The sequence below is a fragment of the Pyrus communis genome, chromosome 2 (genome assembly GCF_963583255.1).
Source record: "Pyrus communis chromosome 2, drPyrComm1.1, whole genome shotgun sequence".
In the NCBI taxonomy this organism is placed as follows: Eukaryota; Viridiplantae; Streptophyta; class Magnoliopsida; order Rosales; family Rosaceae; genus Pyrus; species Pyrus communis.
The window spans coordinates 4,927,465-4,950,146 of NC_084804.1; the positions used below are offsets into that span (position 1 = coordinate 4,927,465).

The 22,682-nt window shown below is 36.9% G+C and overlaps 2 protein-coding genes across 2 annotated transcripts; both read right to left on the reverse strand.

The window, feature by feature from the left end:
• Positions 1 to 292: 292 nt before the first annotated feature.
• LOC137724592 (uncharacterized) lies at positions 293 to 1,493 on the reverse strand. Its single transcript, XM_068463352.1, has 4 exons — positions 1,416 to 1,493; positions 1,082 to 1,269; positions 814 to 976; positions 293 to 505 (listed from the first exon to the last, which is right to left on the reverse strand). The coding sequence occupies exons 1-4, from the start codon at positions 1,491 to 1,493 to the stop codon at positions 293 to 295; spliced, it is 642 nt and encodes a 213-aa protein (XP_068319453.1).
• A 16,646-nt stretch (positions 1,494 to 18,139) lies between these two features.
• LOC137722572 (glucan endo-1,3-beta-glucosidase 14-like) lies at positions 18,140 to 20,420 on the reverse strand. Its single transcript, XM_068461611.1, has 3 exons — positions 20,091 to 20,420; positions 18,897 to 19,996; positions 18,140 to 18,454 (listed from the first exon to the last, which is right to left on the reverse strand). The coding sequence occupies exons 1-3, from the start codon at positions 20,155 to 20,157 to the stop codon at positions 18,365 to 18,367; spliced, it is 1,257 nt and encodes a 418-aa protein (XP_068317712.1). The 5' UTR covers positions 20,158 to 20,420; the 3' UTR covers positions 18,140 to 18,364.
• Between the last annotated feature and the right edge of the window lie 2,262 nt (positions 20,421 to 22,682).

Sequence of the window (22,682 nt, forward strand, 5' to 3'; positions counted from 1 at the left end):
TGATATAAATTAAGGTTGTCGTGATGCAATTAAAAACCTAAAAATGACTAAAGCTTGACAAACCGAAATTGAAAGTTGGGAAAATCGTAATAAGACCATAAACTAAATTTTTTCCATTCTATCCTGATTAATCGAGGACAAGGTGATTTGAATTAGACCTCTTCCAACTTTGAAAAGAGAATGGAAGAAAACTCTCTTTCTTCTTTTGCAAATTGCATTATAATTTGCAAATTATCAGAACTTAAAATATACATGATGAACTCACAATCACAATAGTGGCAATACAAGCATATCATAATTGGTAATTTGTGTCTTGTTTGTGTTTAGTGATAAAATCCTGAAACTGCTTTTGCAATTGAGCTTTTCTTTGGTAATTAGAAGCCAACTTTCTGTCCAGCTCCTCCTTCATAGATAAAAGCTCACACTTTCTCTTCTCAGCTGCAGCTATCTCACCATTACTTGTGCATCTCTCACTCCCTTGGAATTTGACAAAGTTCGATTGAATCTGAAACAAAGATCAAACATCTCAGCTTAAATTAAAACTCTTCATGATCAAACTGATGAAATCACATTGCCAAAGTTTATAAGAAGGAAAATCTCATCATTGCGCCTGGAAATGACTGCTCTACTACTAAAGATATGAACTTAAAAAAGAAACTATCGTCAGTCGTGTGAGAATAAGTGTTTTACCATTAAAAATGAGAAGTTATAAGTGAAAATTTTCGTTGGTCACGTGAGGAAATAAGTGTTGTACCACTCGAGTTTTCTCGGTATTCAAGTTCTTCCTTTGCATCATGAGCTATAATCTTTTACCTCATTGATGCCTTTCTTCAAATTTTGAACTTGCATTTGACATTCCAAAGCAAACATCTCCACATTTTGCTTGAACTCCTTCATTTCAAATCCCTTCAACTCATAAAATCTCTTCTTCTCCTTCTCCAACTCCTCAAGCTCCTCCACCTCACTCTTCAAAACCCTAAAATTATCCCCATTTCAATTTCAATTCCAATCCCAATATTAACCTAATTAATTAATCAAGCAACCAAAAATTTAATCAATTGAGAAATTAATAAGAAAATACCTCAATTGATGTGAATCGGATCGATATTTCTCGTCGAGGTGATCGATCTCGGACCTGAGCGCCCATATTTTGAAGCTTTGCGATGCGATCTTTTGATCGAGCGCTAAGCACCTCTGCTCCGTGGCCCTCATGCTTGCGAGCTTCATCTCCAACACCTGAGACTTGTTCTCTTGCGCTTCTTTCTCCGCCTGCAACCAAAGCAAGAATAAGTGAGACTCCACGGCCATCTGTTTGGGAGATGAGAAAGCGTGGAAAATTTGACGAAATTAAAAATTTTAATTTTTTTTCTCAGCAACCAAACATGATTTAAGAAAGTTAGGGTTTGTGATGTGACCTGAAGAAGAGAGAGGCGCTGGTTGCGGGTATGCTCCATGTGTTCGAGTCGTTCCCGGAACGCGGCGGAAAGCGCCATCGCGATTTGCAGAGGGAGAGAAGGCGCAAAGAATTGTGGTTCTGTTTCTGAAGGTCAATGGAATTTTGAACTTTGGGGAATATATAGGGTGGCAGCTTGGAATACGTGGTCAAATGCGATTGGGTGCAAAGAGTGTGATATCCAATTAACTCTTGGGTGATGCTATCCACACACCAACTTTTACCCCTTACACACCTCTCTCAATTTTCAATCGTCGGATCGAAAGAATTGAAGAATATCAATGAATAAAAATTAACAAGGGTGTGTTGGAAGTAAAAGGGGGTGTGTGAATAGCACTCCCCTTAACTCTTTCGTAATTGGAATCGATTTTAGGAATCGGAGTCTAAGAATTAGAAAATCTGAACTACTCATTTTAAATTTTATGGCTTTTGACCCTATTTCACTAATCCACTTCACACAAACTAAGAGTCTGGATATTTCTCTTCAACGGCCCAGACCTATGGTTCTTGGCCTCCATTATAGAGATTTGCAAAGAATCTTAATTCTTGTAATTATACCTAAATTGTTTACTTAAGCATAAAAAACTGTGGCAGTTGTGTTCACTCCGTGGTGAAATCCTTTGTCCATTTAGTTGTGGTTGACGTATTTCAACTATAATTGTTATAATCAAATTGTTTATTTTCTTAAGCATTATTTAAAGATTATCTTTGTAAAAAATTACTTAAATTGATGCTTGTTCAATCATTTATATATGTAAGATAAATCAATGATTTTGTTAACAATTGAGATTCTTATAATGAACCAAACATCTGTTTAAATAGATTTTTCTAAAGAATAAGTTTATTGTCAAACTTCCATCTTTCTATCCAAATACATACTACATCAATTCAAGAACACAGACAAATACATGATATCCTACCTCCGATATAGAATCTACTTGAGCATGCAATTATTTTCACCCATCTCAGCACAATAATACACAGAATATTTCAGATCTAACAAATATTCGACACAGGATAAATGAAGCTTAACATCAATCACTGAACATGATGATATAGAACCCAATTAGTTGTAATGTTGATTATATTTTTAAGGCAGATATGGCGATTCCATAGTTTCGTAGCAGTGCCGATTGGGAGTGATCACGATAAAGGAAGCTCCAGAGGTTAGAGAGGATGATTCGAAATAATCTGAAATTGTGTTTGTCATTCATGTAGTTCGTGTTAGACCTGGAAAGCGGGTCAGGTTTGTGTAATTTTTTTGTCATACCAGTCATCCTATAATGACCTGACTCATTATAGGTGGTCTTATTTCGTGTCAGGTTAATGAGTCATGCAAGAAATTGTCATGCTTAATGTCTAAACCTGGCAAACGGGTCGTTTTGGTATTGCTTATGTGTCAGTATTTGTTATCTTAACGGGTTCTTGACGTATGACTCGATAATGACTAGACTTGTTAACAGATTCTTAACGAGTGACCTGATGACAGTCCAACTAGTTAATGGGTTGACTCATAACTTGTTATTTTCGTGCTGTTTTGCGTTAGGGTAAAAGGCGTGCAAGAAAATACCAGGACTAATCATGTTGATATAAATGCTTATAAGCAAGTTCTTTTCATTCATTTCGCATGCAAAAAAGTTCTATAACCACCACCACCTCCTATCTTTCTAATTCGGCACCGCCTGTTTAAATTTGTTTTAATACAGCCAATTTCCCAATATTTTTATAGGGAGTGTGTTCTCCTCAATTTAATTTGTTGTGTCCATGTTACCATTTACTAATCGACTTTTGCTAACATGTTAGTGATGAGGTAACAATTAGGACAAACCGCCCATTGAATCTAATTGTCAAAAGAAAATAATACTTTGAATTTAAAACTGTTATTCCTCAAACTCTCCTCACCTTCTTCAAATGCTGACACGGTTATCATCTTACATATAAAAGTTCATACAGTTTTCAAAGGAAGATCCTACTGCACATGCATGAAGAACTTTGCAGATCTTGAGAGCTTTCTTAGTGAGATAGGATTTGAGAATTATTAAACAATATTGACTTGCATTGCTAGATATATATTGGCCGTATGGGAGGAGGGGTTCCCAGTGTTCGTGCTTTGCGTTGTATTTGAACATTCCGATCAGTTTGTATGAATTGTGACTTAAAAAATAGACGGTTTGAATAGTTGAAAATTGAAATACAATGAAAGCAAATCTCAAAAACAAACATAGAGATCCCTCTTCTAAATTAAGATGCCTTTTATATGATAATCTATTACCATTTAAAGAAATATATGCAAATTAACTTCCAAAATCTAAATGTTGGTGTGTGGCGTGTAATCTTTATGCACTTTTCTTTCCTCAACCATGTAAAGACACACATAATTCACCTTTGTTGCGAGTCTTGTGACTTGATCGTAAACAGTTTCTCTCCTTATGTTTAGTTGTTTACTATTGATGTTAATTGCACCTGATAATGCAAACTGCCGAGAAGTGAATACTTCCACGTGAAAGAGGATGCCTTTGATGGCCTAAAATATAAGAGGAATTGAAGCCACTTTATAAAAGCATTTTCCAAAATTAATTATATATGTACCTTTTAAAGGTATCATTAAACAAGTAATTACGGCGTAATATGGCTCATGATCCCCTTAAACATGGAATATGAAGCTAATCAACCTATCATTGTGCGCTTATTAAAATCTACCACAATCGTATAGGACAATTGCCATTGACCCTTGGCAACAAAAGCTGGGGTTGTAGCACTATATTACTTTGCATATGTAATAAACTACATTTTATCACTAGCTTTTCATAAGGGATAAAAAGCATGGAGCTTCATGTATATGTTAATTGTTAAGTGAGCCACACTGTCGATTTTTAATGCAAATGAATCGTATAATGTATTAATTATGGACATATATAAGCATTTAGCGGATAATGCCTCGTCTAGTGAATGATGAGGCATTAACTCTGGTATAAGTCTGTTGTGTCTACCATATTTGTGACATATTTGTATCAGAATGCTAGTGCTAGTGTGCGCTTGTGGCAGTCAATTAGGAGATTATAATCATTGCTTGTTTGTGCGAATTATTTCCATATCTGATATTTGGTCATTGAATATTGTACTCATTTGACAATTCTTGTAACTGTTATGTTAATGTTAGTAATAAAAAATTACATTTCTTACTAAAAAAAAAAGAGGTTTTGTGGGATATATTTCTATCATTTTTGGAATATTACGATCATGATAATTCTCATCATGCTAATGTGGCAACAAATGATTCAACTAATGTTCCGCCAAGGATCATATATAATATACAAAAGGGGTACCATATATTCCGTGTCAGATCATTGTGTCGGCAGAATCATTCCTAAGAATTACGGTGGTCCATATATATAGCCGCAGCATGCATCCTGCTCTTTCGGCTTGCTAATAATTTCTCATACCAAATCTCATTCCCGAAGCTCATGACTGAAAAACCACCTACAACGTAACCTTTCCAAACCATGCAATATAGTAAATCATGGATATATATATATATATATATATATATATATATATATATATATATAGCCACCTACAACGCGACCTTTCCAAACCATGCAATATAGTAAATCATGGATATATATATATATATATATATATATATATATATATATATATATATATAGAGAGAGAGAGAGAGAGAGAGAGAGAGAGAGAGAAACCATGCAATATAGTAAATCATGGATATATATATATATATAGAGAGAGAGAGAGAGAGAGAGAGAGAGAGAGAAATGCTAAAATGAATATGAAAAGTGAGATTTTTTTATTGATTTTTTTGTCACTTTATGTTTTAATACAATTTTTAATAATATTAGTACGTGAATTGACATGAAATTGTGAGGTAATAGAGAGTTTATAGAGATTCTCATTTTTCGAGAGTCTTCTTAGCATTTCTTATATATATATATATATATATATATATATATATATTAAAGTTCTAAAAGACACTAGGCATTAGTCGGGCATCGAGCTGGGGACTAGCGCCTAGACGGCTAGGTGGGGCCTAGGTGAATTAGGCGGATTTAAGTAAATTTATTATATATCATATAAATAAGTGTCTTCTTATACTTTAAAAATATATAATTGTATTGGAATACGTAAATTGCAAATAAAATGACATATAAACTATAAAGTATTAGAACATATTGCCAAACATGGGGAATAAGCATATTGTTAGCGTTCATTCAAGTATTCAACAAGTTTCTTACATTTATTTAGCAAAATGAAAATTATAGAAATTCTTTTTAAGTGAGAGTCGCGACTTAGATAGGTGCCTAAGCGGGTTTAGGTGGGTTAAGCGGACGCCTAAGCAGGTTTAGACACCCTTTATCAATTTTCAAACGACTAAGGATTAATCGAAAAGATGGCCAGCCACTTAGCGTCAATGACCCTACATTTCAATCGACAAGTTTCATCATCCCTTGTATATAGCTTCTGTACATACGTACATACATACATACATACATATAGGGGAGAGATGAGAATCAATGACCCTACACATTCCAATCAACAGGTTTCATCATCCCTTGTAATACACACACACACGCGTGTGTGTGTGTCTTTGTCCATTTTCTTTGACATGCTTAGGTTTCTGTCCAATGTATCAGACATACAAGCTTTATCTGTCAGACATATTATATTGTGTCATTTCATTCCATCTTGTTAATTGTCTTCTTCTTCTTAGTACCCTTAACCTTTTAGATTCGGAAGGCACATAAATCCAGAGCTATATATATATATATATATATATATTTATACACACACAAAAGCTATATACAAGGGATGATGAAACTTGTTGATTGAAATGTAGGGTCATTGATTCTCATCTCCCCACTATATATATATATATAGGGGGAGATGGAACATACATTATATATATATATATATGTATGTATGTATGTATGTATGTATGTATATAGCTCTGGATTTATGTGCCTTCCGAATCTAAAAGGTTAAGGGTACTAAGAAGAAGAAGACAATTAACAAGATAGAATGAAATGACACAATATAATATGTCTGACAGATAAAGCTTGTATGTCTGATACATTGGACAGAAACCTAAGCATGTCAAAGAAAATGGACAAAGACACACACACACGCGTGTGTGTGTGTATGACATAAACATATCAAATCATATAAAACTAGGAATTAAGGCATCAAATCAAATGACCCAGCTCAAATGTTAGTCCCAATTAAACAAGGGGAACATGTTGCACGTCATCCGGTATATATAAACATATCAAATCATATAAAACTTGGAATTAAGGCATCAAATCAAATGCCCCAGCTTGGATGTTTGAGTCCCAATTAAACAAGGGGTACATGTTTGCATGTCATCACCGGATGTACATTCCTTATATTCCCACCTATGTGAGTATATATCACTTGTCACGTGATCGTAGTTTTTGTATCTCATCAAGTGCAAATCCTCATATTCCCATGTTTGTATGTCATTCATCATGTGTGTGAAGCAAAAAATAATCAAGAACAATACGGAGACGACATGTAGATTTTTGGATGACATTACTACAATATTAGCTTTAGGTGGCGGATGATTGTGATGGATATTAGAAAAATCCTATCGGATAAATTATATTCAACACATCATTTAATTAGTAGCGGATATTAGAAAAATTATGTCGGTTATATCCAACATAAAGTCCTGGCGGATATTTAGTGGCGAATATCAAAAAAATATTGTCGGGTATAACCGACAGTATTTTTGAATCTTTTGTTTTTAAATATTTTTTTATAGATTTTGGCTGTTTTTAAGTTAATGGTGGCGGTTATAACCGACATAAATTGACTATTTTATTATTTTACTTTCTGACGGTTATTATTTATCACATCTTGGCATGGAGCGGATCATTTCCCGGGCTCGCTCCACTACCGTAACACGATATTATCCGCTTTGGGCCCCGACCACGCCCTCACGATTTTGTTTCTGGGAACTCACACGAGAACTTCCCAATGGGTCATCCATCATGGGAGTGCTCTCGCGCGCTACTCGCTTAACTTCGGAGTTCCCATGGATCCCGAAGCCAGTGAGCTCCCAAAAGGCCTCGTGCTAGGTAGGGATGGGAATATACATATAAGGATCACTCCCCTGGGCGATGTGGGATGTCACATTATTTTAGTATTCTGGCGGTTATAACCGACAGAAATGAAAATTTTATTATTTTAAAATGTTATATTGATTAAAAATAAATAAATAAACACATATTTTAAATATTTTTTTTTCACTTATTATTTTTGTAATAAGGATTATGCTCCCTCACAGGCAAACAACAAGATACAAAGAAATTCAAACAATTTTTTTCAATGCGTCACAAAGCACATTGTTTGGCACATAAACACACATGAACATCTGGTGTACTCTATCATGTCTGCTTTTATTATTTTAAAATGTTATATTGATTAAAAATAAATAAATAAATAAATACATGTTTTAAAATTTTTTTTTTTCATTCATGGCCCGATCGGATATAACTGACACGAATAAAGCAAAATTTTGGACGACCGCCAGAATAATTTCTGAATGTTTTTTTTTTGCAATTTTTTACACATGCTATCTCGGAGTTTATACAAACATATTTGACGGTTGGATCGTTGAAACTAGTTTCGTAGTATGCATATCCTATCAAATTGATAGATTTAACAAACATTTAAGAGTTAATGTTATACTTCCATTAAGTATAAAATAAGATTTATCCACTAGTGTAAATATTTTAAATTGAAGATCGAATTCATTCATTGCATTCTTATAGGATCGAGGAGTGTAGCTGCAAAAAATCATCAAAATCGGAGCTAAAATAACCGTTAAATTGTGATTTTTCGTTTATAACCATTGAAAACTTTTGTTCCGTTACCTAATCTCTAAATGCTTTTTTTTGCTATTTTTTACGTATGCGATCTCGGAGTGTGTACAAACAAGTTTGACAGTTGGATTGTTGAAAAAACGTTTCGTAGAATGCGTATCGCATCAAAACAGTAGATTAAACCAACACTTAGGTTAATGTTATACTTCCCCATCAAGTATAAAATAAGATTTTATGGTATTCACTAGTGTAAATATTTTAAATTGAACATTGAATTCATTCAATGCATTCTTATAGGGTCAAGGAGTGGAGCTGTAAAAAATCATCAAAATCGGAGCTAAAATAACTGTTAAATTGTGATTTTTCATTTATAACCGTCAAAAACTTTTGTTTTGTTACCTAAGCTTTGAATGTTTGTTTTTTGTGATTTTTTACGTATGTGATTTCGGAGTGTGTACAAATAAGTTTGATGGTTAGATCATTGAAAAAAGTTTCGAATAATGTGTATCGCGTCAAAACGGTAGATTAAATAAACACTTAAGAGTTAATGTTATACTTCCATTAAATATAAAATAAGATTTTGTGGTATCCACTAATGCAAATATTTTAAATTGAAGATCAAATTTATTCATTGCATTCTTATAGGGTCGAGAAGTGTAGCTGCAAAAAATCATTAAAATCGGAGCTAAAATAAATTATGATTTTTCGTTTATAACTGTCGAAAACTTTTGTTTTGTTACCTGGTTTTTTGTGATTTTTTACGTATGTGATCTCGGAGTGTGTACAAATAAGTTTGACGGTTAGATCATTGAAAAAAGTTTCAAATAATGTGTATCGCGTCAAAACGGTAGATTAAATAAACACTTAAGAGTTAATGTTATACTTTTATTAAGTATAAAATAAGATTTTGTGGTATCCACTAGTGCAAATATTTTAAATTGAAGATCAAATTTATTCATTGCATTCTTATAGGGTCAAGGAGTGTATGTGTAAAAAATCATTAAAATCGGAGCTAATATAACTATTAAATTGTGATTTTTAGTTTATAACCGTCGAAAACTTTTGTTCCGTTACGTAATCTCCAAAATGTTTGTTTTTACCATTTTTTATGTATGCAATGTCGGAGTGTGTACAAATATGTTTGACGGTTGAATCATTGAAAAAAATTTCGTAGAATGCATATCATGTCAAAACGGTAGATTAAACAAACACTTAGAGTTAATATTATACTTCCATTAAGTATAAAATAAGATTTTGCGGTATCCACTAGTGTAAATATTTTAAATTGAAGATCGAATTCGTTCATTGCATTCTTATAGGGTCGAGGAGTGTATTTGTAAAAAAATAATCAAAATCGGAGCTAAAATAACCAATAAATTGTGATTTTTCGTTTATAACCGTTGAAAACTTTTGTTTCATTACCTAATCTCTGAATTTTTTTTTTTTTTTGCGATTTTTTACGTATGCGATCTTGTAGTATCTACAAACAAGTTTGACAGTTAGATCATTGAAACTAATTTCGTAGAATGCATATCTCCGTTAAATTTGCCTAAATTTTGAAGTGAGAAAAGTAATTTGTGCTAAATTTTTATTTATGTTTTTCAAGTATTGATTAGACAATATTTAGTTTGTGTGATGACATTTTCATTGTACAATTATCTTTTTGTTTCTTATTGCATATTTTACATGGGTTATTATCTATTAAACCAAATAATTATTTATTTAATTTTTAAAAACGTATTCTATTTAAATACATATTATTTATTTATTTATTAAACCAAACAATAATTATTTTATTTTTTAAAATCGTAATAAAATTTTTTGGGGGGAGGGGGGAAATTTAAAATTTTGGGAGAGAATTTTGGGGAGATTTTTCCCGCCATTTTTTTTTCTGTCGGTTATAACCGACAGTAATAAAAATTTTCTGTCGGTTTATATTTTAAAAAATGTTTCTGTCGGTTTTAACTGACAGTAATATAAATTTTCAAATTTAAAACCCCTCCATCTCTTCCTTTACGTCGATGCCTTCTCCCTTCCCCTTTCCTTCTCCCTTTTCTTCTCCTGTGAAAACCCATTTTTGGTTAGGTTTCTGTGAAGTTTTAAGATCAGAAAATGGGATCCTTCCCCACTTCCATCACATGACATTTTTATCTTTTCAACAGCACCATCATTACTTTTTATTAAATCTCTCACTTCTTCTCTCATGTCCCATCCTCCCAATTTTATTTTATTTCTTCTCCCCATCAGCCGGTTCTCTTCCCTCACATATTTTTCTCTCTCTGACACAGACCCTACTTTCCGGTGCACTCTCCTCTCCCTCACGTCACTCATTCTCAGCCACTAAAACTCTCTCTATTTTATATCTCACTTTCCCTTAAACTCTTTCATTTCATCTGCACGCACAAATAGCAGTGTTGCAGAGAGCAATGTAGAGAAGCAGGGAGAGAAACTGAGGGTATGAATAAGTGCAAATGCTCTCGTTTGTTATCATGAAAAGGAGTTAGTCAGTATGCATGTAAGCTTAAGTTCTGGAGATTTTTAGATAGGTTGTCTTGTCAAAGCTCGAATTATCAAGGTGAGTGGGATCTTACATCTATTCTCTTCTCTTCTTATCTCTCCTCATTTCCCCATCCCTTCCCTCATCCCTCCCCTTTCTCTCCTAATTATCTATTTCTTCAATCAAAGTGATGTAGTGTAATATCCCATATCGCCCAAGGGAGTGATCTTGATATGTATATTCCCATCTCTACCTAGCACGAGACATTTTGGGAGCTCACTGGCTTCGGGTTCCATGGGAACTCCGAAGTTAAGCGAGTAGCGCGCTAGAACACTTCCATAATGGGTGGCCCACTGGGAAGTTCTCGTGTGAGTTCCCAGATACAAAATCGTGAGGGCATGGTCGGGGCTCAAAGCGGACAATATTGTGCTACGGTGGTGGAGCGGGCCCGGGATATGGTGGACCCCGGGCCGGGATGTAACAATTTGGTATCAGAGCCTAACCATGGCCATGGTGTGCCAATGATGACGTCGGGCCCCTAAAGGGGGTGGATTGTAATATCCCACATCACCCAAGGGAGTGATCCTTATATGTATATTCTCATTCCTACCTAGCACGAGGCATTTTGGGAGCTCACTGGCTTCGGGTTCCATGGGAACTTCGAAGTTAAGCGAGTAGCGCGCAAGAGCACTCCCATGATGTGTGGCTCATTGGGAAGTTCTCGTGCGAGTTCCCAGAAATAAAACCGTGAGGGCATGGTCGGGGGCTTAAAGCAGACAATATCGTGCTATGATGGTGGAGCGGAGCCGGGATATGGTGGACCCCGGGCTGGGATGTGACATGTAGGCTAAGACGAGAAGCAGCATAATTTGATTCGGAGAATCGATTTCGCTTAGGCTATGGAGAAGGACGAGAACAAGAAGCAGAAGAAGAGCTCGAAAGAGAGCGCGGCGACACAATGGCAATGGCAGAGCATGTTGGAGAACTTGTAACTGGCGCACCAAGAGCTCTTCGTTATCATAGATTTCATCAACACTGTAAGTATTTTGATTTTCATTCGATTTCGGGGAGAGATTCATTTGAATAAGCAATGCTTGCTGTGATTGAGTGATTCTAATGGAATGTGAATGTGAATGTGTGCAGGTAGAAACAAACGATGATGTAACAGTGGCTAGCACGATGTGTCCTAAACCGCTTTCTAATGAAGCTATGTCTAATCTTGCTGTGAATATGGAAAATGCAGCGAATGCAGGGGATATGGAAAATGCAGAAAATGGTTGTTTATAATTTTTTTTATATTAGTAGTAGATTTTCTGTCGGTTTTAGCCGACAATAAGGCTTTTATTTATTCTTATTAATAAATTCTTTGTTGGTTATATCCGACAGAAATTCTGACAGAAGTTCTGTCAGTTTTAGTATTTTCTGTCGGTTTTAGCTGACAGAAATTCTCTTATTTATTCATTATTAACATATTTTTTGTTGGTTATATCCGACACAATTTTTGTTGGTTTTAGAGTATTTTCTGTCGGAATATTCATTTGCTGGCAATTCTATCGCTTATTATATCTGTCACTGCATCCATTTTCTGTCGGAGTTTGCTTAAAATCCGGCAGTAATATACGTTTTTTGTCGGTTTTTGGACCGCCAGCTATAGATAATTTTGTAGTAATATGAAAAAGACAAGATTACCCTTAAGGCACATCGGAACTCCTACGCGTGAGTAACGGACAATCATCACTCAATTAAGGTCAAAAGTGATCACATTAGGTATTTATTCAAAACCTATTTCATCCATCCTCATCAAATCTTCCTCACAAGGTAACTCCCAAATTATTTCTTTCAAATGATATTGATTAGCTAATTAATTGATTTATTACTCAATTAATTCATTAATTAGCTAATTGATAGTGATTAACACCCAAAAAACCACTAAAGTGGCCGGTTCCCATCTCTCCCAAAGGGGCCGACCACACCCCTATAAATACCACCCCCTTTTCTCCAAAAACCTAAGTTGAATCCTCTTGCAAAATTCCCTAAATTATCCGAACATTTTTTCCCTCAAAATTCTAACTTTGGCATTGGAGGTTCTTCGGCCAAAGCCCCCCTCATTCATCGTGGGCACATGAGGCTCTTGGTCTTGACCTAAGGTGGTAATTATTTTTGCATGTGCATTTTCGTCCAAGAAAAAGAAGGAAGAAATTTGCATCCACAAATTGGTGCTTTCATTGAGAGTTAAGTCACACATTCATAGAAGACTCTTGCATTTAAGGTTTTTTGTTTTCTTGTTCATTTGTAGATTTTTCTTACGTTCTTATTCTTGAAATTTTTATTTCTAAAAATTCTTTGATAAAACATAAAAGAAAAGTACAATGACAAGAGATTCAAAAACCTCGACGAACAGAAATTCCAACGTTCAAGGATTAAGATAGCGGCAATCTACAAGGCTTAACACGATGAGTGGAGTGGTACCACCCCTACGGGGCACCATCGTGGCAACCACAGCAGGGTCTCTGGCGCAACAACCATTACCCAAGTTGTGCCATTTAAACCCACATGGGCCCAAGCCCAAGGTGAGACAGCCTGAGCCACTTAAGCCCGACACAAGCCCAATGCGTTGCCAAGCCGAGCCCTAGCCTCACACCTATGTGCGCCATATGTTGAGTAGCTTACTCCTGTGGCTTTCCAAGCATCCCAAATTGGCCCAAGATTAGTTCAACTGTTCCAACTTCAAATTTCTGGGCTTACAATTGAACCAGATGCATTTTCACCATATTTCTCCGTAGATTTGACATTTTCTAACTCAAATTTCACGCCCAGCGTCTACCACACTTCCCCTGCTCAAGGAGACACATTTTTTCTAAGCTCTTCCAACCCAAATGGATAACAACACTTGTCTCAACAAATCATAGAATTGACAAGCGTAATTGCATATCAGACGACCTTGGTGAATCAACACTTCAAAAGAAAACTGCGCCCTTATCAGGGACTTATCGCAGGAATTGCACCCCCTTAGGGACCAACCATGCTCTCTAGTGCGAGAGGGTAAACAATTCATTGACACCCGCATGAATCTGCTCTCCAAGCCAAGAGGATAAACTTACACTCCAAATATCCAGACGTGGATGAGTCGGGCTACCCTGGTATAACTAGGTGCATGATGGCTTGTGCTGGGATTCCTAGAAGTAACCACAATGGTCTTTTTCAAGGCTTAACTAATTGAAGGATTTTGGGTCTCTTGGCCTAATCTGTGGGGAATCGGGCCTCAGAGACAAAGGAGGCACATTACGTAGTACGCCCTATGAACGGCTGCCCTAGAACCCTAAAGTTGCTACCGAGTGCTCTAAGGTAGCCTACGGTTTCCGGAAGACTACCTACGACTTGCCCTTTAAGTAGTAAAGCCGCGCTAAACTTATACAACCGCACATTCTTGTGAAAGGTTAAACAAGCTAGCGTTTATATACGAAGCTTTATCCACTGCTGACATGCTACGTAGTCGATAAACTTCACTTCTGCCAAGCGTGGAACAACCTACACCAAGTCTTAAAGTGTTGTGATACTTGCTATGTAACCTACATAATTGGAGAAAGCCAAGGTTAATAGCCTAGTGGTCATGCAGACTTGTCTGCTTCTGTAGGTAAGATGTCCGACTGCTGACCTTATGGCTAACAACTTTGCAAAGTTCTACACCAACACTTATGGATGGATATGCTACGCGACTTGTTTGCTTATAGAAAAGTAGCACGCCTGCCACTAGTTTATAAAGTTTAAAGGTTAAGGTATAAACAATAGAAACGAAGATGGAGAAAAACGAATGAAGCAAGTTTATTAAATTTTCTAGCAAAATTGATAAACGACTAGCAAAGACTAAAGGAGTTCAAGCAAAAGCAATAAGAAAAACAAAGAAAATCCTAAATACTACATAGAAGACTACTCCTCAGCAGCTTGGACGTTCCACGACTACTCGGTCGCCACACCTTCAGCAGCGACATCATCCAGCGCTTCATCCCCCGCTGCCCTAACCTGGGCACCAACTTCTTCGACTACTTCACCAATGGAAGCCTCAAAAGTAGAGACAGACAAGTCTTCCGAAGAAATAGAGAAGGTTTTAAAGTCTTTCATAGCAAACTCGAAGTCAAACGGCCTACCAAATAGATGATCTACATAACCCAACTTGTAGAAATCGGCATAACTCTAAACAAGCGAAGCCTCGAGCCCAGCCTTCTCACCCTTCAGCTACTCATTCTCATCAAACAGACCAGCACGGATGCGTTGCAGCTCATCCACTTATTTCTTCAAACTTTCGTTGATCTTCAACGCACCTTGGAGTTCCAACACTTGGGGTTCAAGCCTATCAACGACATTTTTGAAGTGGATCATTTGGTTATAAGCAGTAATCAACTCTTCATCCTTTGCATAAGCAGTGAAACGAAGCTCAGAAACGGCACACTCAAGATCTTGAATTTGAGAATAAGCTTCGATTGCCATAACCTTTGTCACTTCCTTGGCAGCCTTGGTATCCCTTTAGTCAAGGAACATAAACTCGGCTGCTAGAATAACCGTCTTCTGCATCATGGCAAGTAGGGCAGTCTTCCTATACTCGGTCTTATGCTTTGCAAAGGAACTTGAGCAAACAACCCCTTTAACGCCATTGACAAACTTGGCACAAGCGTCCATGTCTTCAAGAATATCTGGTTTCAAAAGTGCACAAATCACAGCAGAGAATATCTCTTCTTTCCACCTTCATTCATAGTAGGCTCTACGACAGCGATCAGACAAGCCAATGCATTCACCTTGATCTTCTTTACCTCATTTCTCGAGAGCAACCCACATTTCTCCCGGCGAAAAGGATTAATCAACCAACGTCATTCACGGTACTCAGCAGGGGAGCTCAACCTATACTGGCTTTTCCCTTATTTTCTCTCTTTGACTAGTAGGCAGGAGACCTGCATACCCAGCATTTCAGCAGCCCATGAGGCCCGTGACCTCCTCATTTCTCTCAATCGCTTGCTTGGCCCGCTTCATGTCTAAGAGCCCAAAGGACATGAGTTATGCGGCTTGTCTAGCACTGCGCCCTAGCACCTCAATTCGAGGCCCCAACCGCACAAGCTGCCCGTGGCTCTAGCCAAACCAAGTAGCCCAAGCAGTGGTCTCTGCCACAACACCTTTTCGGCCCATGCCGAGTTGACTCCTAGCCTCTGCCAGCCGACGTGCCGCACCACCCTGACAGCTGCCATGTGATAACACTATCCAAGAAGAAGACAAGGAAAAATTAAAATTTTCTTACCTCGGTGCGGCACAGAGAAGATGAAGAAAACAACGAAAGACGGTCATTTACACGGGTAAGCGTAGAAGATTGCTAAGGGAGGGGGAACAAATATCCTCTAACTTTCTCTCTCTTGTAGGGTAGAATAAATTGCTCTCTAAAATGATTTAATCATCTACTTAAGGTAGGCATAAATAGGCTTTAGAAGTGATTTATTTCCCTTTCCTAGAAGGATTTAATTTCCAATTAAAAAGGGAATTTACATCAAAACAGGAAACAATCCTACGTTTCCTAAAGCAAGAAGATCTCTACACCTGCTACCATTTCCTACGAGTAGCCCAATAGGTGTGGGGGCATTTGTGGAGCAAAAAATAATCAAGAAAAATATGGAGGCGACAAGTGGATTTTTGGTTGAAAAAGACAAGATTACCCTCGAGGCACATCGGAACTCCTACGCGCGAGCAACATACAATCATCACTCAATCAAGGTCAAAAGTGATCAAAATAGGTATTTATTCAAAACCTATTTCATCCATCCACATCAAATCTTCCCCACAAGGTAACTCCCAAATTATTTCTTTCAAATTATGTTGATTAGCTAATTAATTGATTTATTACTCAATTAATTAGCTAATTGATGGTGATTAACACCCAAAAAAACCACTAAAGTGGCCGGTTCCCATCTCTCCCGAAGGGGCTGGCCACACCCCTATAAATACCACCCCATTTTCTCCAAAAACCTAAGTTGAATCCTCTTGCAAAATTCTCTAAATTATCCAAACATTTTTCCCTCAAAATTCTAACTTTGGCATCAGAGGTTCTTCGGCCAAAGCCCCCCCATTCATCGTGAGCACGTGAGGCTCTTGGTCTTGACCTAAGGTGTTAATTGTTTTTGCATGTGCATTTTTGTCCAATAACAAAAAAGAAAAAATTTGCATCCAAAATGTGATCACCTAGAATAGTCTTCCCATATTGGTATATCATTCATCATGTGATCACCTAGTGTAATATCTGGCAGTGAAAATATAGGCTGATTTAATTTGTCTTAAGTCAAAAAGGCCAGCAAAACGCCGAGCTACACAACAATTTTTTGCAGAAGTCCAGGCAATTTGATAATTAATTAATTTCCAGTTAAAAGGGTTAAAAAACACTTAACAACTAAATTGCTTTTTTCTTTTATGTTTTAATTTAAAAAATTAAAATTGAGAACGCTTAGTGGGGGTGTGAAAACTTGTTGGAGTGCATGTGCAGCACGTTTGCTGATGTCAAGAGGAAGACCATCCTCATCAGGATGAACTAAGGCCAAACAAAAGCTAAGCAAAAGCTCCTTTGCGAAAAGGAATTGGCAAGGCAATGACTAATGCTGACGGTTATTAACTTTGTGATAGGCCATGGGGAATAAAGCTAGCTTTGGCCGCCCAAATTGTGTGCTTCTTCAGGATAATAAAAAAGCCAAACAAGGCCTTTCCCTTTTTTACACTCTACGGTTTCATTATCTCATTTTTATACATGAACTTTATGTGTCATATTTGGTTTTTTAAGTGGATACAAAGGGATAGTCATGGAGATAATTAAAGCAAATTTGAGAAAAATTTATATATGCAGGAACAGTTATGGATTCCACGCACCAAGGGAAGGAGCTTTTCCTTGCAACCAATCAGAAGATACATATCTATTCAACGATATATTTGTACTAACGAGTGAAGAATAAACTAGTTTCAAACTCCTCATTCATGAAATTCGAACCTAAAACTTCTCACTTACAAATGAATAGGAATTTCACTAGATCGTAGTACTAAGTGACCTTTTTTTTTAATTTTTTTTTATACAAGGTTTATTGAGAGAGGAATAAGACTGGAACAGAGGACCCCAGTACATGAGTAAAATGTATTAGGTTTTAGGGTTTTTACTTCGAGTGCATGAGTAAATATAAATGCTCTTAAATACTTGAACTAAACGATTGTATATATTCTATTTTTTCTCCAGCAACAACACAATAATGTACAGACATATTTTTGTTAAGATATAATGACATTGAAATTAAATTGAGGAATAATTGGTTTTACAATATGATGATCCTGAGGACTTTGTCACAGTTACTAGACTCAAATAATGACTTTGAGTCTTCTCTAACAGAATACTAACTAAGCTGCTGCATGACAACTCAATGTCGATGAAGGTCATGGCCTAATTTAGTAGTCTTGTTTGTGAAGAATATAAGCTTTCGAATTTAATCCCTTCTTTTTCTCACCCCGCGATATTTACATAAACTAGCTCCCCCCATTTGCTTAAAATGGTCTTCCCATAAAAACATGGAAGGTCAGCATGCAAACAGAAATCCAGCACACCCAGCTTTGATGATATTCCATGGTTGCTGCCTGTTTCAAAATAAATTTCATTAATTATTAGGAAGAAAAATTATATAAAGAAATAAAACAAAAGAAGAAGATCACAAGTTATCCAAATTTAGCATTTTAATTTACTAGTCCGGCAGACATCTAAAGGACAAACTGATTGTCACCTAAAAAAGATCGATGTACAGAGATGCTATCGATCCATGTTCATATATCCATACAATATTGATGCGTATGCAGCGTATCTATTATTTAATATGGAGCTGGCGCCATGGGCAGAGAATTTATGTTTAATGTGCTTATGCAGAAAATGGTCTCGTTGCATTAGTATATGCATACACAACTTTCTGTTACACTATTGCCTTTTGGCCTGTTTATTTACACATTTTTCTCTCATGATGAATCATATGTTAAAGAAAAGAAAAGAATTCCGAGGAAAGAGAGAGAGAGCCTATGGTTTTTTTACCTTTGTAGCAGAGGAAAAGACCTCAGAAATGGAAGGTGATGAGGTTGTTGATGACGATGACGATGACGAAGATGATGATGAAGTTGGTGATCTACTAGTTGATTTGGCAGACAATCCAACATTGTAAGCCATAGTCCCATCCGGATGAAATAGTCCGTAGTTCCTTTCGGACGTCGGTCCGGGCTTCATATTCTCATTGAACAAAGCAAACACATAGACCTCCAACCTCATTTTAGGCCTCAGAGGAGTGCCTTCATTTTCGAGCTGCCTCCTCAACAGATTCCTGTTGTAAATGGCAGCATTCTGTAGCGTTGCACCGATTTCATTCGAGTCCCCACTGGATGGCCAGCCCGTTTCCGAAATCCTGACCTCAATACCATTGAACCCTAACCTAGCCATGGCATAAATGGCTGCATCTACTTGTGCATACAACATGTTGTCATAGTGTAGCTTGGTGAAAGGGTCAACCATCCCTTGGTTGGGGTTAAATAGTACGTAGTCCAAAGAGACTCTGTTTGGATCACCCTGGTATGCAAAATATGGATAGGCATTGATCCAAAAAGGTGCCTTTGTGCTTTGCAAGAACTGTAACATTTGTGTCATGACCGGAGCCACCTCGGGTTTGAAACTTCCGGCCGAAGGCGGGTAGGATTCTTCGAGGACCGCCAGAGAACATGGGGTGGAGACTTTAATGTAGGAATCAAGGCCTAGCTGAGCTAGTGCCGTTTGGATGCTGATCATGGCCGGGACAAGATTGGATAATAGTACTGTTGTGTCATCATCTGTGAAGACCTCGTTGCCTACGGCAATGCTGGTGATTTTGGTGGCTGGGAAATAAGGCTTGATGTGGAAGCTAACCCATTGGAAGGCTGCTTGAGGGTTCATCAACTGGCCTAACATGGCGTTTTCGATCGTCACCATTAGCTCGACGCCGGAATTGGCAAATGCCGTGAGGATTTGAGGATTCGTGTCATAGATTCGTGCTTTCGTTACCTTGAGGGAGCTCAAGAGGTCCAGGACTTTCTCTGGCGGAAGTAAATTGTTGCCAAGTTGGCCATAGTTGATGCCAAGTGATGTAGTTCCTTGTAGGAAACCAATATCTGTGAGGAAAAAAATCATTAGAATTTGGTGATCAAACATGAACAACTTTGAAAAAATAATCACACACAAAAACAAGAAAAATAAAAAGGGTACCCGAGAAACATAGACAAAATACAAGAAAAATCTTGAAAATGGCAGTTCTGCTGAAAAATGTGGCCATCTAGAGAGAGAAATATGTGTGTGTGAGAGAGAGAATGAAGAACTGGGAAGAGAGAGAGAGAGTAGAGATAGAGCTATTATATTTTGTGTAGGGAGAAGGAGAAGGAGAAGGAGAGAACTCCTTTCTTTTCTTGGCTGAAAATTTTGGGGTTTTTTGGTTATAGCTTTGCCTTGCCAATGTTGTCTTTGGTTTGGCTCTTTACCCTCTCGACTGGTTTTTAAATGACTTGTGGGATGATTCTATATTTTTTCTGACTCGATGGTTTTCAGGTTTCTTTTGGAATGGCAGGCTTCCAATCCACGCCAAATGCCTATTATATACTTCCTATGACCAAAATATCCCGGTCACTTTCTTCCAATAAAGGCAAAGGGAAATCCCACTAAGCCTGTTAAACTTTTTTGAACAAAATGGCGGTTAAACTTAAATATGCAATTAGAGATCACCAATTTGGTGATCCGATCGAACGATGAGAATGTGATAACAAGAACTAAAGTTTGTTCGAAGACAAGAGTCTCAAGAATTGGAATCTACCATAATGAGAAATCTCTTGCTTGAATTGGGGTTTATACAGTCACAAAGTGTGAAAAATGAATTCTAAGGATGCGTTTGGTATGTAGGAAATGAGACTTGCAAATGAGAATTCATTTCTTTTCTCATGTTTGGTAAATTTTGGGTAAATTTTGAGTTTGTTGGAAAAATGTAATAAATGCTGGGAAAAGAGACGGGAAAACAAAACCGATAGAGGATGGAGGGTTTGCTTTTCCGCCTCTATTTCTATCATTTATAATTATTGCACAGTTTTCGCATTTATTACAAAATCTTAAGACAACACTATCCTTATCAAATATTGAAAAATGTTTTGAACCTTCCTAGTTTAAGTGTGATTGTGTAAATTTAGATTTGATTCTAGTTATTATTTCTTATATGGACTTGTATTCCTTGGGGATGAATGATTTCTTCTCTCCTTTTACTACTATAAAGAAGAGCACTACATAGGGGGATAACATATCCTCAATACACAATTCCCCTACAATTCTACAAACACATCTCTCCTCTCTCTCTACCCTTGCCGCCGGCCCCTTCTCCTTGTCGATGACATGAACCTTATCGGAACTCCTGAAGAGCTGGCGAGAACTGTCTCGCACCTGAAGTCGGAATTTGAGATGAAAGATCTAGGTAAGACTAGATACCGTCTCGGTCTCAAGATAGAGCACCATTCAGATGGAATCCTAGTACATCAAATGAACTACACCCAGAAGGTGTTGCGCCACTTTAATAAGGATAAATCGAAGCATTTGAGTACTCCTATAGTCGTTCTATCGCTAGATGCAAAACGAGATCCCTTCCATCTGAAGGAGGATGATGAAGAGATTTTAAAGCCTAAAGTTCCTTATCTAAGTGCAATAGGCGCTTTATTGTACTTAGCTCAATGTACTAGACCCAACATCTCCTTCGTTGTTAATCTTTTGGCAAGATACATTAATGCACCAATACGCAGACACTGGACTAGCGTGAAAGACATCTTCCGTTACCTTAAGGGTACTACGGATTTGAGCTTGTTCTATCCCTATGGATCCTCAAGTGATGCCACACTGTGAAAACCCGTATTCAACAAAAAAAAAAAAAAAAAAAAAAAAAAAAAGAAGAAGAGAAGGTATATTTACTATAATTATTTTTTTTAATATTAGTATATTAGTGGGTTTTTGTTACTTGTGTTGTTTTTATTTTGACTCATTAGACTCACTAGATCCCACCCATTCATTTTTACTATATCACCTGTCAATCTACCGCAAGCATTCCTACGAATACAACATCTGCTCTTCTCACTTCATGCAAACTGACAGCACCACCTTCCATTTCATCCTTCTCATCACTTTAGCAATCATTACGAGTGCTTATTGTGCACTCTATTGTGATGATCGTATGCAGCTATTAACTTATACGTGTTGCATGCTTAATCCCTGCATTTGACACCTGCACCTACAATTTGATGACTCGTATACTTGGTAACCCATGTTCATGACACCTCCAACTTAAGTGGAACACGTCTTGCATGTAGCTGTCAATATCCTAGATGATTTCTTACATTCTATTGCCACCACTTCATTGAAAGGCTTAGTCATGCATTTAACATTATTTATAGCCGACTTCAATCCCCTATATAGGAGCAAGGGCTCCATTCTTTTGAAACCACAGAAGCATGCAATAAATGCATTATGTAGAGATGATGTATATATAGCATATATCTATGTATATATGTGTATGCACGTGTGTGGGTATATATTATATATGTATAGAGAGAGATAGCGAGCTAGGGTTTGAGGTTTGTGGAGATGTTAGTTGGGTTGTCTTGTCAAAGCTCAAATTATCAAGGTGAGTGGTTTATATAATGCGTTGCAAATATTTTTATTTTCTGACAAACGAAAATCATGAGTTATCGTGAGATTTTTCTATATTTCAAATATCTTTCTATTTCAAGTCAAGCATGTTGAATTGGTGGAAATGCTTTCAGAATTATTAATATA

Bases quoted from the DNA above. Each gene is read 5' to 3' on its own strand.
- LOC137724592 (XM_068463352.1), bottom strand. From the start codon at position 1,493: ATGGCGCTTTCCGCCGCGTTCCGGGAACGACTCGAACACATGGAGCAT. The intron at 977-1,081 runs GTATTTTCTTAT...GGATAATTTTAG, and splicing joins TCCGATTCACATCAATTGAG to GGTTTTGAAGAGTGAGGTGG. The intron at 506-813 runs GTAAAAGATTAT...TCTTTGTTTCAG, and splicing joins TGAAGAAAGGCATCAATGAG to ATTCAATCGAACTTTGTCAA.
- LOC137722572 (XM_068461611.1), bottom strand. From the start codon at position 20,157: ATGGCCACATTTTTCAGCAGAACTGCCATTTTCAAGATTTTTCTTGTA. The intron at 19,997-20,090 runs GTACCCTTTTTA...TTTTCCTCACAG, and splicing joins ATTTTGTCTATGTTTCTCGG to ATATTGGTTTCCTACAAGGA. The intron at 18,455-18,896 runs GTAAAAAAACCA...ATTTTGAAACAG, and splicing joins TCTTTTCCTCTGCTACAAAG to GCAGCAACCATGGAATATCA.